Here is a 17,856-nt window from a genome sequence, read left to right as displayed (position 1 = left end):
CATGCAAACACATAAACATCCAGTCCTGCTGTGGGATAGAGGAGGAGCAGAAGAGAATATTAAAGGAGGAAGAATCAATAGCTTCATTTCCTGGTGCTGACAGAGGCCGAGCTTGGCCTGCACCCATAATCCTTAGAGTGTATGAGTGTTTACGCGAGAGAGTCGGTAAAAAAGATAAAGCTAGGCAGGTTATTCTTGGCCTGGGGCAGACTTGAGGTGGAGGGAGAAATGTAAAAACACTTTCCTTCCTTCCCCTTGTAAACACAGAGTCTGACCCACGGAAACAGCCAGAGAATGCACAAAATAAGGACATCATAGACTGCTATTGTAATGCTTCCACCTTCAGTCTATTTTGCATGCCCTCCTGGAGGAACCAAAGCCTTTACTAAGGAAAGAACATGTGGTGAGAAGACCAGAGGAAAGAGTTTCTAGAGAACAACAGTACTGCAGCATGATTATAGAGTTTGACCTCTCTCCTTCACTCTAAAGTTTCTCTAGCATAGCTTCCAGTGTCGAGGAAGAAGCTCAAAGTAATCATTTATTACACACCTTTACTTTAAACCAACACAAAGCAACCTTTCAACCTTCATAAAATAGTTTCATAACTTGATGATGATATGTCAACATACGTACATCTAGCTGACTGACACCACTGTCATGGCTCAGGGGGGTCTGTATAATTTTAACTGGCACTAAACATCTTTGAGGAGAGTGGCAGCAAGCCTGCCACACAAAACAACACACAAAATGTGCAGACTGCTTTACTGCAAACGTCACTTTCCCCTTTCCCCATTCATTAAAAGATAGAAGTCGATGCAACTAAGTTTCCCTCAGAGACTGATTTGTGCAAACTGTGCATGGTTCATTTTCAGGCAATGCGGCACCTTCCTGCTGGGATCTATATGCATGTTTTCTGTGAAATAACAAACATAACATTATATTTATCTGTTTAAAATCTCTAGACATCAGTTGTTGATGATTTGGGTGAGGTGGGGAGGGGGAGTGGGTAGCGGCAGCGGTGGTACAGGAATACAGCACAAAAGCAAAGTTAAACGTTTATTTTCAATGTTGTTATATGACATTATTCACCACAGTCAGAATCATTACCTCATTGCTATTCATTTTTTACACACAGCCTCTGGGAGCAGAAATGCAGTTCAATCCAACTGCAGACGACTGGGAGAAAAGGACTTTACCACACTATGAGCTGTTTGCTGTCTTTGTTAAGGCAAAACAATACAGCTTTTTTCTACTGGTAAAGCTAAAATTGACCAAAACTGAATGTCCTTTGGAACTGCTGTAATAGATCACTAAATTTGATCATCTGATTACTCTTATCTGTTAGGTTTATTCTTTGTACATCATGTGCGTTGTTATTTTGTTAGCCAGATTAGACAGAGTAGAAGGCTTTCCCTTACATGCAGGATGTCACTGTGTGTACGGAGGTCATCTAATCAGGACAGCCTTTGTGTCTTTAAAAATACACAGGATATGGGCACATCCTGGAGCCGGCCTGATAAAGGAGAGCTATGTGTAATCCTGGGGTAAAGAGGCAAGATGCATGAATTTCAAGGCATGGATGGCGTGTCAGTTTCTGATACGGACAGCAAAGCATCCACCTGATGCAACACATGGACTAATGAGGTACAGTATAAGAAGGAGGAGATGACCTTGTTCGGGACTCAATCTTTGCTCAATCGTTTTTGAGCCCACAGCTGTGCCAACCCTAAGCAATTTCTCTGTCTTGTAACGACCAGACCTGGAATTAACGCTGTTACTTTTTTACTCCTGTTTTATAGTCCTTTTTTATATGGTTTTACCCAGTTTGAGTTAAGAGTAGTAAATAACTTGCTCCCAGGTAAAGAACAGGTAGGGAAGTTGCGAGGCATAGCCTCTATCAGGGGGACCTAACTTCCATTTTAACAATTGGTGTTTCTGCCCGTGAGCTGGAAGCAAAACAACAGAGCCACAGACGGAAAAAACTCCACAGCCTGCGGCCGCAACAACTAAAAGGTGAGGAGATTCCTTATTACAAAATATCTCCAGTGTTTTTTAATGTTAAAACACTTTGGCTGTGCTGTGATTTTCTGAAGTGAGCTGAAGTTTTTTTATACATCTGAGGACAGAGAAATTGCTCAGAGTGATTTTGTTTTTTGTGTTTTTTTCTTGCGAACGTGTACACCAGAAAATAAGAAAAAGAATTAAAAAAGTAAGTCGTGCGTTCTGCTGTGGGTAGTGGTTGAAAGTCCGATTGAAGGTCCTGCGCAGACGCCTTCAAAAATTAGAGTGCTCACTAGGATAAGTTGGTTGGAGAGCCCAACGTTTTCTGCATGCAGAAAGGGACGGTGATTTTATTCCCAGTGTGCCCGCATACACGAAAGATGCATTTCCGAAAACAGACTTACGCAGGGTGCCAGCCGATATAGAGGATTTAAGAATTTTGCCTGCTTTCTCTCCTAAAGAGGAACAAAAAAGCGGTGGCTAACTTCCATATTTAACATATCTATTACTTTTATTTTATTGGTTGGATGAAATATGCTAATTTTGTGAGATAGGAAATTTGAGTTTTCATGAGCTGCATGCTAAAATTATCCGTCTTAAGACAATAAAAGACCTGAAATTTTTCAGGTAGTGTGCAATGAATCTAAAATATATGAATGTTCAAGTTTTATCATTACATAATGGAAAATGATTAACTTTATCACAATTTGCTAATATTTTGAGAAGGACCTGTATATATATCTCCAAAATTCACATTTACATACTTGTACATAGGCAATGAGATTACTGCGCGACCCCCAATCATCAGAGCCACAGACCACCCCCCCAGTCCCACCTTGCACCCCACAGAGACACTGTACTCTCCTCCTCATCATGGCACATGTAGATCCATGCTTGGAAATTGCTGCAGCTCTTTCTGGAGCTTTTTGGAGATCTTCATTCCACTGACTGAAATGTCCCTTCTCTTCATGGTGGTTCGAATCCTCAAGGTTCTGTGGTTAAGGTTTCCCTGTAGTCATAGCCCCCACTTTATAAGAAACCAGTGTTTGAATATTTTCTGGTAGTTGTTTATTTAAAGCTTTATACATAAACTGAGCTGTTTGAAATTCTAACAGATCTGGGAGTTTGAGGAGGCAGGACTCTATAAATAGTATATTAGTAGGGTAGTGGGATCCTGCCTCATGAACCATTCTGATGGCCCTTTTTTGTAATGTGCATTTCAGTGTTGCCCCATATTTCTACATAGTAACTCAAGTAAGGTAATATAAGCAGGACTCGATGTTAACCATCGCCGATCTCCCGGGACAAGTAGTTTTTATTGTTGGGAGAATACAAATTTCATTGCACTTGCCCGCCACGCAGGTGCAATGATCGCAAAAAACAATGATCACTCAAAATTACTTTAAAATCACTGACATTCGATGAAAACGACCCAGAAGCGTTGCCGGCGCCATTTTTGTTGTTTTGTACACATTCTCACGTGATTTGAAAAAGCCGGGTGATGGCCAGATGGCGTGATTTTTGTCCACCTAGCGGTAATTTTGATGTAGTTACCAAAACGACAAACAAGCTAGAAAGCACTTCTGTACAGTGATGCAGGTCATACATTAAAAAATTTTCATTTTTTTCTCTTAGACATTGGAGAGGTACATTTAAATCCTATAGTGCTAAACATGTTAAATTGGTGACCTATTATGTTATTATTATTGTCTTGTTGCTGCATTTATTTTAGTTAGTTAAAAGGGTAATTCTGAAATGATGTCAGACTGTGGAAACCCTGTATAAAATAAATATGTATAATGATTCTCTAGAAAAGTCACATTATATTAATAGTATTATCTTGTATAAACATACCGTGACTCTAAAATAAAAGTTATTCATTTGTGACATTGACTTCTGTCTTGTGATTTATCTTAAGTTTTTAACCCGTTTTTTTTTATAGATTTTTAACATTACAATTTATATTTTTCCAGCACACAAAAGTTTAAGGCAAAGTTTAGTTTGAAAAAAATGTGCAGGAAGGATTGAAAAGCATGTTAACACGGTAATGTAGGCTTGAGTTCATTATCTGACGCATGCATATACACACCAGGAACTTGGAAACTTACTGAATTACAAAAAACATTTAAAAAACAAACATGTTTCATTGATATATATATAAAAATGAATATTAGGAACAATATTTATCAAACATTATATTGGGAAAGTAAAATTTGTTTCTGGGCAAATGAAATGTGAAAGTCCTTAACGTCAACCCCTGATAAGTGAGGAATAAAGAATAATGCAGCATAATTTAGGAAATGTTTAGCTTTTCTGAGAATGGCAATAATTCTGGATATTTCAGTTTGAATATCTTTGTATGAGATCTCCAGAAAATCTTATTGCCTTTCATTACTACCAAGAAGATAATTTCATTAACTCTCTCTACTGTCACATTATCTATCAGGATAATTAAATTTGTTTTACTTTCACAGTTTCCAAACTACATAAACTTGATTTTATCCAAATTTAGTGATAGTTTGTTAATATCAAACCATATCTTAAGTCGACATAACTAAAGGTTGATATCAGCCATAAGCTGATCTAAATTATCACCAGTACAAAAGATGTTAGTATCGTTTGCTATTGCTTTAGATTTTTTAGATCTAAATCCATACTGACTTCCGCAAAGAATTGTATTTTTATTATTGAATATATCTAATCTATTCACAAAAAAAACCTCCAAAATTTTGGAAAAATGTGAGAGTAAAGAAACAGGCCTATAATTTGTGAAATGGTGTCTGTCCCCAGATTTAGAAAGTCAAATAACTTTGGCAGTTTTCATCTTTTCTGGAAATTTACCCGACTGAAATGACAGTTTGCAGATGTAAGTCAGAGGCTGAATAATATCTTCTTCATTAATGTCATATCAATGGCATCACGGTCAGTTGACCTCTTTTTATTAAATTTATTGACAATATATATAATTTCCCTCTCACAACAGTGAAAAACATTGAATAAGGATTTCTGCTGATTAATGCTTCATTCAGAGCTCCAGTTGATTCCCCGATTTTTCGTCATTTTAGCGTATTATATGGCTAACAGTTCTGCCACAAAAACAACAGAAGAAGAAGAGAAAGTCGCCACAGAAGCTTTCAATTTGGAAAAACTTCACAGAGATTAAGTTACTGGTATGAAACTAGAATCCAGAATCACTTGATCTGGGATGCATAATTGTTTTTTTTAGGGAAATATTTACTGTTTTTAATTAAAATCTCTCCTTAAAACTTCCACCTGATGTTTTCTGCTCTGTTCAGACAGTCAATGCTTTTCACAGTTACTGGGAAGCTTCCAGACATGTATGTGGAGCAGGTCGACGAAGAGCCGCATGTCTTTTGCTGTAAATGTCTTTGGAAGGATAAAGGTTAACGAAGGTCTGCGCTCTGCTGTCAGAGACTTGACTGCATACAGATTTGATCAAAGTCTGGGAGTGTCTAAATCAGAGCTGCTTTACTTTGATAAAGGAAGTGACTGGATCCTTTTATTTCTGCTGTGGAGCGTAGTTTTTGGTCCACATTAAAACCAATGAAATGTTTATGCCTGGCTGCCTGCTTTTCATCATAACACACTGGGTACTTTCATACGCCTGTTTATGGATTCCATGAATGACACACAGGACCCTCCTGAGGGCTTTACAGCTCTACACTTGTTTTCTGTGTGTTTGCAAAGAAAATGTGCTTTTGGTGCAGGAAGCCCTGTGTGAGACATATTTTTAGGTTTGAAGAGTCCGAGTCCAGTTTGCTCCAGTGCTCATGTATCAGGCAGAGCATCAAGCTGACTTTCTCGCAGTCAGATTTCTGGCTTTATTCTCTTTTGTGATTTGAATCAATGAAACATGTTCATCTACAGAGAGCAAGAGGAGGGAAACAGAAGTCAAACTGCAGACTTTCACTGGTAGTAATTATAATGGCCTCTTTTTCTTGGCTGTCTACAGATCTGCACAGCGTAGATCTTAACTATGGATTCAATACAATTTATTTTTCCACCAGAAGACTCCAGGAATCAGTTTTATAATAAGCTCTCCTAAATATATGAGCAAATTATTCAGACAGGACATTGGACACAGAGAAAAACAATACCAGCGTTTGTAAATCTAAAACCATATGGAGCCCCAGGTAAATATCACAATCATCAAATTGATTGTTTAAACCCTTAAATAAAGCAGTTATTTAGTCTGTTCTCAGAACCAAGAAGCTTAAATACTGAAGAGCAAAACAGAAACCAGGTGAATCGGAACAACTTAAGAGGCACATAGAGCACGGAGCAGACTAAAGAGAAAACCCCAAAATATACAAGAGCAGAATACACGAAATAATAAAAAAAAAAAGATATAAACAAAGCAATCAACTAATATGGAAAGACTCTAAACAACTTTATCTTTTGAACAGTCCTAACCATCTTTGTCTCTGTCAGAGATACCAACACAACTTTGTTTTAGGGACGCCTTGGGTCTTTTCCAGCTCCACTGGAGGGTGTAAACATCGAGCTCAAGGCAACAACGGCAGCTGGTAGAGAAGCAGAGGAGAATTCTGCTGATTCACTTCAGAAACTTTCCTCACTCCAGAAATCACAGCCCTGACCTTTAAAGCAGGAGGAGGCTTCACCTCTTTGCCTTCAAGCTCCCACAGAGCAGGCAACACAGAAAACACAACAAAATACATCTAATAAAAATCCTCTCTATTAAAGCAAAGCATACAAAACACAGAACTAATAAACATAGATTATTTATCTACGCAATATTAAATAAAAGATAAAATGAAGACTGGATAATGAAAGTCCGAATAAATCTACGCTATCTTGTGGTTGACAAATACATTTTTATTGAGTTAGAGTCTGATTTGTCTAAAAAAAAAAACACACATTTTAGAGGTTATTACTATCCTCTCAACTACATCAGAGTTTCAAAAGGAGCAAATGTCTTGCCAGGTGTCTTCTAAAGCCAGCCTCACCTGTGGGGTGTGATATAGCCTGGCAGACAGTGTCTGGACCAGCTGAAAACCCCCATCAAGCTACGTGATGTGTTCTCATCTTTGACTTTTATTGTGATGGGGCTCTGTGAAACAAACAGGCTACACAGATCACTGTACATGTTAATTTTTTGAATTACACTCAGTAACAGATTTTTTACGCCCATGTCACATTGCTGGTGAAGATCCAGGTCATAGTCATTCTAAAATAATAAAAGATCCATTGGACTTTGCTTCCAAGTTTGAAGATGTTTCACTTCTCATCCAGGAAGCGTTTCGAATTCAAAACATCACATTATTTCAATTCAAATTATTTATGTAGCACCAATTCACAACACATGTTATCTAAATAGAGTTTATAGAGATATTCAACCAGATCTTCCGATGGTATAAGAGGCGTGCCTTGAGATGACATGTGTTGTGAATTTGGCGCTATATAAATGAATTGAAATTGAATTGAATTACACAATAGGAAACTAAATTCTTTCAAATCACCTACATGAACTGTTTGATGGTAATGTAAGTCTGTCTGCCATAAAATTCCCTCCATCTTAGCGTTGCGTCTCACCCTCGCTGTGTAAACCACATACTACCTTCTGCACAACTGTAAATCAAATTCTGCACCAACAACCTTCTGAAAGTGCTAGTTAATCTGAAGCTTTATATCCATCAGCATTCAGGATGCTTAAACCAACCGCTCCAGGTATTCTTAGTGGTTAAGTCAGTTGCTCATTGTCCGACCTGCTGGGGTCCTGGTGGATTACTATAATTTGGTCAGTTGAATCGCACTGACCCTGACCCTGCAGTACTCCAGGAATTCCCCACTGTTGATTCTAACTTTCAGTGAGAGAAAGACCTTTTTAGTAAGATAGGAATATGTGACAGCTTTGCTTGTTTCTGTTGTGGTCTTCTAGAATCTAGTGACCTGGATGCATCAATAAAACCAGTTAGTTGGGGCCATTTAGTTGCTGTTCTCGAGAGAAGCAGGAGGTTGCTTCCTGTTCTCTAATGTGACCATGCAGTTTATGTTTATGATGCATCTGCTTGATCTCCTGCAGTTCAAAGTTTTGATTCTAGCGGAGAAGTCTCTTGAGAATCCTTCTTGGATTCAAGTTTTTTGTGCCCAGTTCCAAGAATAAAACAAAAACAAATAGAAAAAAAATTCAGAATCTCTTAGCAATGGAGTTAATTGTGGTTTATATTAGGGGTTAAATGAGCAGTAACATTTTCAACTTTAAAGCTTAATTAAGTGTATTTACACAGCGCCATTTCACAACATGTCATCTCAAGGCCCTTTACAATTCAACCAGATCATACAGTCAAATTTTCTATCTAAGGAAAACCAGTTGATTGCATCAACTCATTGATTTGAAGGCAATCCCTCACATTAAGCATGCCTATAGCAACAGTGGAGAGGAAAAACTGGGGTTCAAGTTCATTCATCATTATTATTGTTCTGAAAGAATTTATAAATTTCTGTTCAAGCTAGTTATAAAATGTGAGAACTGTCTGGAACTAATACTGTAGGAAGGGTCTTTGGATTCAGGCCATTTAGGATCTGAAATGTTTAGGAAGCTGGGATAAATAGTAAGTCTGGAGGAGGAATCCACCTGTACCTGCTTTTCAAGGTCAAAAGCCATGACTACCTGTGTACCAGACTGTGGGAGGGGATAAAATCTTCCAGACTAGTTTTTGGTAGAGTTTGGGTCCCCAGCAGCCTCCTGGGAAGGCCAGAACTTTATACATAGACAAGGTTTAAGATTGTGGAAGAATCTGTGCCATTAAACACATACAGTCTCCAATAAGTAATGGATTACATTATCAAATCGTAAAACTATGCCAACATTAAGGTTAACGGAGCTGTTTTTCTGACCCCTCCATCTGCCCATCTACAATAATCTATTTCAGCTCCCTGAGAGGCCGCTCTCAATCTGAGGGTTGCAAAGTGGCCACTGGCGTTCCATCGGTCTGTGGTTAAAATGTGAAAAACGGCCTCTGGACATGTTTCAAACTGTCATCTGTAAGCCCTGAAAATGCTCCGTAATAGCACTCCATTATGCATTTTGAGTATTGTTGCTTGGTGACAGAAGTGCCTAAATGGCTGGTGAGACCATCCATTGGTCACTCAGAACCGTGGGCTGACAGTTCTGCACTCGAGCCTCAAAGTCCTCTGAAAACCACAGCTGGTGATTGGAAGGAAATCATCAAGCTGCTGGAGGATGAGGAACAACTCTCTTTTATTTAAAAAGTCCCACTTGAAATATATCATAGTGTTTTATAAACTTGTCTCATTCTCATGTTGATAGGAATATTGTGTAATATAACCACTCAGATGAATCTTTAATAAAAGCATTCCATAAGAGATGCAGCAATAACAGTTTTGTCTGAACAATTTGATTTATAAAAAGAGAATTACCGCTTCACATTCATCTTAATGTTCTCTCACCACTTTCACTAAAGCTGATTTTATTTCCTTTATCTCCATTATTTCCAGCTCTGCAGCCCTGTTCGTTCTCTCAGCAGCAGCTCGCTGGGTTTTTAAAACCTTCTCATCTGCACCATGTTTTCACTGCTCTGCAGGATTCCCCAGCATACCAGTTCTCTTTGCCCCAGCTGGAATAATACCAGCCTCCAGCAGTGGACCGGAACTCAGGGAGGATTTGGGCACAATAAACAGATTAAGCTATTATTGGAAAATAGTTGTGTAAATTGTCATTTTAACAGAGGGTGTGCAGGGTCCTGTCGTGTTATAGACTGGTGACATATAGAAGATTTCGTTCACCACTGGAGATAGAAACCAGTTTGCCACTAACAGACCCTGGAAGGATAGATGGGTTTGGATGCTCTCTTAAACCAACCATTATCTCACTGCACAAACACCCAGGTTTAATCCGATTCTTTGATTTTCATACAAGAGATTCTCCTGCATATTTATCCCGTACCTAACATAATTCTCTCTCTTAAACATTTGCATTCTTCAGAGTCACCTCTTACACACGTTTAACATCCTTGTGCAACTCATCTTTACTCCAACTGAGTGGCCTCTACCCACCCTTTTCTTTAACGCTTTTGAATCTTCAGCCTGGTTTTTAGTTGTAGGACCACTCACAGAGCTTTTACTCTGACGACAAGCTGCACTTATATGTTCACATTGATCGTCAGGTCAGAAATCAAGTTGAACAAAGGAACATAAAGGTGTGGCAGGAAGAAGGTGTTATCAAAATTATAACTTTCTGATTACATGAGAGCAGCTCTGTCCAAAGTGCCACCCAGACAACAGCTGTTCTCAGAAACATTTACTCACTGCTGTTAGAACGGTTGTCCATAAAAAACCCATCTGGACAGATTTGGATCACTGCCGTAATGCAACACACACATCCTGATACACACTGTTAAACAGTTTGTCTCTATGGCTGGAATCAGCACTCAGCAGTTGTAGGTGCAGTGACCCGCATGCCTCCAATATGGCCGCCATATGTAATACTTTTGTTGCTGCTTGTGCCCAAGGCCAGGCAGCGATAGATTCTTCGGAGCAACATTCAGAGTGCATCTGCTTATCTGGTATAAACCCCAAAACACATAGATGTACATTTGAGGTAAATCATTTTTTTTTTTTTTTAAAGATTATGGCCCAAATCCCAAACCAGCCCCTAAACACTAACCCTGAGCACTAACCCTCCATTTGCGCATTCCCACGGAAGGTCCGCCACATTAACCCTAACCATGTAGAGGGTTGGATGAGTTGACCGTCCAGGAATTTGGCAGTGCGTATAATGGTGACGGTGGAGAAAACATTTTCCACCAAACTTAAGTTCCGCTCCTTTTTGCATCTTCATCACGCTGACAGATAATCACAAGTTAGGCATAAGAAAAAAACATAATTAATTCCAAAAGGGAAGGTCCTCTTTGAAACAGCTTTATCTGACCGTAAACATTTGTTTTAAAAAAAAGGGGCAATTGTTATATGTTATGTCAAGGTGCGCCAGAAAGCTGCAGCCACGAACATGGGGTGTCACTGTGTTGCGATAGCAACGACTGCTTTGCTTTTCTGTTGGAGGAAAGAGGCTGTCCCATACATGTTTATACCCCCCACCTTCAATCAAGGTGCATTCCACAGCTGCAAGCATGACTCCATTGAGAGTGACACTTGATAGTTAAGGGTTCTTGCTTAGGGGACGGTTTGGGATTCAGCCTAAAAGTCAGATTTTTAAAGATTCTAGCTAAGGAGAGCTAAACTGCAAGTGAAAAGATTTTTTTTTTTTGTTAGTTAAAATCTTGAAGTAAAGGAAATGTGCTTCAGTTCCTTGTGGGTTTAGTTAAAATTATTTAAGTACAGGAACCTGGAGAGTGTTCTGACATTTAACACAACAACAACAACAACAGCAAAAAATAATTTAAATTATTTAATTTGAAACTAAAAAGAGTATTTATGTGTACAATTCTCTAGGATAACTTAAAAAATCAATTGTGAATAAGCAGGAAATGTAAGCATATTCCTTTTAGCAATGGTAAATCTATCTGTGTATTTATCTTGGTTAGTTTGCTTGGTGAAATATTGCATGAACAAGATGCAGTATTATAGTAGATGCTGCATTAATAAACCAAAACTGAAACAGAGCCTCAAGCTGCTTTAGTCTTCTCCTTATCAGGGCTTCTGACTCTGGTTCATTCTGATTGAATCCAGATCGAAGGCTTCAAAAGAAGAGATCTTCAAAGCCTTAGTTTTTTCTGCACAACTTCTAGTAAGTCGCCTACACAGTTTTAACACGTTGCCAGGCTCACCTGTATATCAGGATATCATCGGTGGAGCTGTTATACTGGATCTGGTACATGCGAACCCCTGGTATGTGGTTCTGAGGCGGCCACCTGATAATGGCAGAGCTGGAGGTAACGTCCGAAACGCTGACCCTCTGCTGGTCGGACCTGGGCTGGCCTCCGCTGACGTTAGATTTTATGGATGTTGGGATGTCTGAGGGCCCTGGGTCAGGGTCCAGTTTGGGGTCAAAGTGTGGAGAAGGGTTGACAACTAATTCAACGGGAGCAGTGGCCTCACCGGCGGCATTTGATGCTATGCAGGTAAACTTTCCAGAATCCTTAAGGAAAGAAGAAAAAAAGAAACACGACATATTAAGGGCCAAACATACAGCAACCCAGGATGAGAAGCAGGTTATGCATCATTTGCCCTATATAGGGTTTCTGCATCTGATGCAAAAATCATCTAATGCCCAATCTTGAATCAGCATTTATTCACTGTTCTGCACAAACCTGGTAATGAGCCTTTCACCTGATTTAGGTGGTTTGGAAAGAGACTGGATGTAAAAACTTAAAAAATGGAAATACTTAACCATCCTTTAAGAAGTAATGTCTACTATAACCAGTCTTGCAGATGGCTTCGCAGTTGTAAGTTCAGTCAGATAGGTCGATAAACGCTGAGGTATTTATCTACCTTCACCACATCCACTTCCTCTCTCATAATGCTATAATTCATCGAGTTGTTCCTGTTCTTTTTTTACTTTGTTCATTTTCAGGATCAGACACTTGGTTCCACACCATCCCGTGAAGTGATTTACTGGTTCCTTGTACTCAGTGTCTTGTCCATCTTTGATAACTACAAAGTCATCTGAGGATTTCTGCAGTTACCAGGAGTCTTTTTTATTCAGGGAGTCGGAGGTGTGCAGAGTAAGCAGCAGCTTCCAGTTTATGGCTCAAGAAGCTCAGGGTACCATTATTAAAGGTTTCCTCTTCTGTTGGCGTTGCTCAACAAAAGTATGTTTTAAGATAATTTGAGGTGAGAATATCATACTTTTTAGCTTCAGTATATGAGACTGTGACTGTGGCAACCAGTGGAGCTCCAGGGCTATGCAACCGGGGCTAACATTCTCATGGTTTTGGTTTTGTTTAAGTTTTATCTGAGTTTTCATTGGTCTTATTTCCATTCTTGTGTTCTAGGTATTTTTGATTGTATTTGAGTTCTTAGATATTTCTTGTTGGCCCTCATGTGTCAGTCTCCTTTCCTCTAGCTCCCTTCTTGCCTCTGTTCAAACTTGCTCCAAATCTGGTAATTAGCTTGGTCTTTGTTTCTCTCTCTCATTTATTCTCCTCTGGTTTAGTCACTCTTTGCTGGTTTGTCGTCATTACTTTGTCCCCTTCTTGTTGTGAGTATTCTTGGTTTTCAGCATTTTTGTGGATTTATATTTTTGGATTTTTTTCTTCTGTTACCCTTTTTATTATTAAACATTCAAGAAATTCCCTCGAGCTTTTGTCTGCATTTGGGTCCTGTCAAACCATCCCCATTGTGATAAACGTTAGCCTGTCGGCAGCGGCATGGTGGTGTGTGAAGAACCGCTGGTGCTGATGTTATTTATATTTTTTGAAAAAACTTTCATTTCATTTGTTTTTATCTAAATCTTTAATTATTATTCCCCCACTAAATGAAAAAAGTGAAAAATACATTATTATATAGAGACAACAGGGGTTGAAATGCAGGTCCAGATGAGCCGTGCATTTGGTAATGTCATGAGAAGGTTTCTGTTCCAATTGAACCAGATTTATTCTGCGAGCTCCCTTTCTCCCCAGGTCCATACTTCCCTTGTTCTTGTCAAGAATGTACTTGGTGAGAGCACGAGTCCATACTTGTGTTCTTGTGAATTGAGATACAGCCTTATGGCCTTATTGCTGAGTTTTTCTTTGGTACAAGGCAGGACGACACTAGAAAATTTCCTAGGGCTTTCTTCTGTCATCAGTCATCTAATGCTACGACCAAACCAAAAGCTGCAGGGGCAGCAGAAACAGCTAGTTTACATGCAAAGTCAATGGTTGACGCGCATCAAGGTGCAGCAAAAGGTCCTGCAGTGCGTTTTGAGCAGCAGGAGCAGAGCCTTTGATCAGCTGAAGTAGCTTGTCATGAGCTTCTGACCATCTTATATGCGGGACACGCTTCAGAAGCAGCGGCTACTCAAGTTTGAAAAATGTAACTTTTGCTGCTTGACATGCCACATCAACCAATCAGAGAAGCTGATTTGGGAGCTGGCATGGAGACAGACACAGCGCTGCTGATGCAGATCGCTATGATCACCTCTGTAAAACAGTTTAACGCTTAAATTAACTTAACCATATTTAACAATAATTCAATTAAAGATGATTGTCCCTGTGTTAAACAGGTTTAGCCAGTTTCTCTAAAGCTAAGGTACATTAAATGAAAGAATAACAGCCTAAAAACTGGGAAATTTGTATTATGAGGAAAAGTAGTGAAATATTACTGGCTGGTTCTTTTTGTTAGAATCAGCAAAGGAAAAAGAAAATCTGCATAACAATTCAAAATAACATCATTAAAGCAATGCTTGATCCGCCTACCTTAACTGAGGCCTTAAGGATGTCAAGTGACCCGTTCTCATAGCAAACGGTTCTGGAAGTGTTTCCGATCAGCTTTCCGTCAGGGCTGACCCAGTGTGTGGATGGTTCTGGATCCCCAATGGATTTACAGCGGAGGCTGACTTCTTGACCCTCCATCACAAACATCTTAGAGGTGTGACGAGTGATCATGGGTGGCTCACAGACAAATTCTTCCTGCCAGGAGAAAAACAATGAAATCCTGTTTAGGAGGGAAATCTGCAGGATGTCCCATATAGAAGCTGAGGATAAAAAATGTAACTTAGTATCACTGAATAAAATCAAACTTGGTTACTTCTTGGGCATACTGTTTCTGTTTGAGTCATTCATGTATATTTTAACAAGAGCAAAACATGTTGATTTGTTAAGGTTTTATAAAACCATCTACAGATTGTGAAACCTAAATAAATTGAGCCCAAACCACGGTGAGGTACCAGCAGAAGTCCAGGAGGGTTTTGATAGATCGTGTTTCCAACTGAGCTGATAGCTGACCTGAAGACTGCAGTCAAAATAAATATCTTTAAAACATTCAGGTCTTTCTTTTCATCTACCTCCCAAGCGTTTCTGTTAAACTCAGGGCAGCCAGTGGAGGCTAGACCCCGGAGAGTCCACTCAGATGAGGAGCAGTAGGGGAGATAAATCACTGTTTCTTCTGAAAACCAAAAAACAGAAAGCAAATCAGCTATTTTATACACCCTCACAGGGATTATTATGTTTTATTCTAAAGAAAACAGCCTTTTGTGATATCAGTTAAATCAAACCTCGGTGTGTGGAGGGCGGTAGTAGTGGGAGCTCCCATGACCTCGCAGAAGGAAGCTGCTTATTAAATTGTGAACATTAATGAGCGCCAACACTTCAATGACATAGAGGTCTCTGAAATAACCTCTTCAAGCTAATCCTCTTATTCTACCACGCCTCTCTGAGGAAGGTCTACATTTATTACCTCAAGTCAAGCAGAGGTTTTTAGAGCAGCACCCACTTTAAGATAAAAGCTGATAATCCCATGTTTATCCCAGAGAGCACCTCCATGTGAAGCAAAGCGCTCTATACCACCTTCTGATCTGCAAAGACCTGACACACTCAGTTCTCATAATTAAACCTGACTGGGACTTGAAGAAGTCAAGAACCACAAACTTTTTCCAAAGCCTAAAAACATCCCTGTCAGAACAGCATGCTAGAAATCTCTCTCTGCAGAGGCTTATATCCATCTGTCTCATGGATCCAAGTTTTTGTAGGCACAGGCATCTTCTGCACAGGTTGTACTATTATTTCAACAGCTCAGTGTTAGCAGAGTCAGTCTGATGAATAAATATTGTTTCAATCAGCACAAGGTTTGCTACTGACCAGCATTTAAACCTCTAATAATATCATCAATCAGGACGTCAAGGAAAACATTCAAGATGGATTGAGGGTAGCGGCGACCTAGCGGTTAGGGCATTAAGCTTGGAATCCGGAGGTTTTGAGTTCAAGCCACAATCCCACGGACTGACACTCTGGTTCCCTGAGCAAGACCCTAAAGATTGCTGAGATCTGCAATAGAGTTAATTTCATTGTTCTTTAATTGTGACAGTATAATGACAGTTAAAAAGCAATGAAAAGTTGAGGCTGAAGCCAACCATGAATAGTAATGGATTTACAGGATGCCATTGTTATCTGAAAACTCAGTGAATGCTAGTCTGTGCTGCCATGATCAGCTTTCACTGGAGAATTCTGCAGCACAATAAAGGTTTTGTTGGAGAGATGATATGGCGTTCCTGAAATTGAAACAATGAGCTTGACTGATTAATGACTACTTTATCAGTTTTCCTTTCATTCCTCCTCTGCCTGCATCCTCTCCACTTCTCTTTGGTTAACAGATCTCAGCAATCTTTAGGTTTGAGCGTGTGTGCACGGTTATGAGTGTCACTTTATTGCCTTGCGAAGGACTTAAGAACTGTGCAGGGTGTCTCTCACCAAAAGACTGCTGGCAGTACATACAAGCTTCCCAATGACCCAGAAAGGAAAACAAGGCGTGGGTGTAGGATACTGTATGTCCCTACTAAAAGTTTGGACTGACCTACTTGTCCCCACCAATAATTTGACGTGAATAATGTATTTCATTTACAATGCAGCATTACAATACAGTCACTTCTTTTAAAAAAAAACTAAATATTGTCTGCAATAAAACAGGCAAAAACTCATTTTTATTTTTCAGAACTGATTGCAGTTCTGTAAAGAAGCAGGAGAGTGTTGTGATTTGTGGAACTTGGAAAATGTAAGTAACCAATGTTAGCATCTCAAAATAATAGTTAAATTTGTAGTATAATACATGTGATCAACAAAAACCCTTTCTTCTTTTATAAAACTAAATATTCTTTGACAGACTGGAGTTCAGATTCTTAGCGACAACCGACATAAAAAGAAAATGTGAAGGTTTCGCTTTTGCCAGTATTTCTTTACTATTACTGTTTTCATTTTTGACAACCCCATGAGGTAGTTCAGGTATGAATAGCAGGAGTTATTTTTTTATAGAGTATAACAACATGTAATATTTGGATGAAATAGAATACACTGAATAAATGAATACACTGAAATTATATTAGGCCCAAGTTAATTTACATGTTTTGGATGCTGTTATCTACACTTAATACGTATTATGTAAGAAATTTGTTCGGAATGTTACAATAAAACACTTGAAATGGGCTAAACAGGGTAACTGCAGCCCAGTTGCACAACTTGTATATTAAGTTAATATTTTAAGTGCTAAGTGTTAGTTCCTCTTATAGATCCCGCTTACATGTTAATACAATAAATCTATTTGCAGTCCCATGAATTTATTATTTTGCTTTGTTTTACCATACAAAGAATATCAGCATAACAGAAAAAAAAATAAGAGTGGATGTTACCTCTGTTTACCTCTGCAGAATTCTATATCTTCAAAAGAAAATACAGGATAAATCCACATACAAGAGACATTTTTTGGCTATATTTATTTAAATAGTCATGTATTCACCGCCTGTCTTCGTTGCTGTTAAGTTCAAATTTAACCTCTTTTAAAGCAATTTGTATAAATCTATCAAAAAAATGCAGTTTTCTCTTTAAGCAAAATGCGCCCTGATGCTCAATTCAAGCATTAAAAAAAATTTTGGAGCATGCATATTGCATAGGACCAATGACATAAGACCAATGAAACTTAAGACCAATAGTGTCCCTATCAAAGTTGAGATCAAATCTACGCCCTTTAAAGAAGGTATAGACAAGTTTGACCAGCTTCAATGCCTCATGTGGCTCAAAGTGTGCCAGCCAATGTTTTCCTGGGCAACACATGGTCCACGGAACGAAATAAAAAGCCCCCCCCACTTTTAAATGTACTCTCAGCCAAACCTAATGAGCATCAAATCTATCAAACATCAAACAAATTTAATAAAAACGATCAGACATTTCAAAGTAATGTTTTATGTTAAATGAAATCTAACTACTT

General features: G+C 38.9%; 1 protein-coding gene across 6 annotated transcripts in view; it reads right to left on the bottom strand.

The window, feature by feature from the left end:
- si:cabz01090165.1 (uncharacterized protein LOC100333421 homolog) overlaps positions 1-17,856 on the bottom strand; it is a 472,423-nt gene that overhangs the window by 59,615 nt on the left and 394,952 nt on the right. For all 6 annotated transcript variants that reach the window (XM_038285977.1, XM_038285979.1, XM_038285980.1 and 3 more), the window contains 2 exons: positions 14,361-14,573; positions 11,790-12,100 (listed from right to left, as the gene is read on the bottom strand). In XM_038285977.1, coding sequence (XP_038141905.1) covers positions 11,790-12,100; positions 14,361-14,573 — 524 coding nt within the window. The remainder of the gene's footprint in view (positions 1-11,789; positions 12,101-14,360; positions 14,574-17,856) is intronic.

The sequence above is a fragment of the Cyprinodon tularosa genome, unplaced genomic scaffold (assembly GCF_016077235.1).
Source record: "Cyprinodon tularosa strain WSP-4 unplaced genomic scaffold, ASM1607723v1 ctg219, whole genome shotgun sequence".
NCBI lineage: Eukaryota > Metazoa > Chordata > Actinopteri > Cyprinodontiformes > Cyprinodontidae > Cyprinodon > Cyprinodon tularosa.
This window is presented reverse-complemented; position numbering and strand designations above follow the sequence as displayed.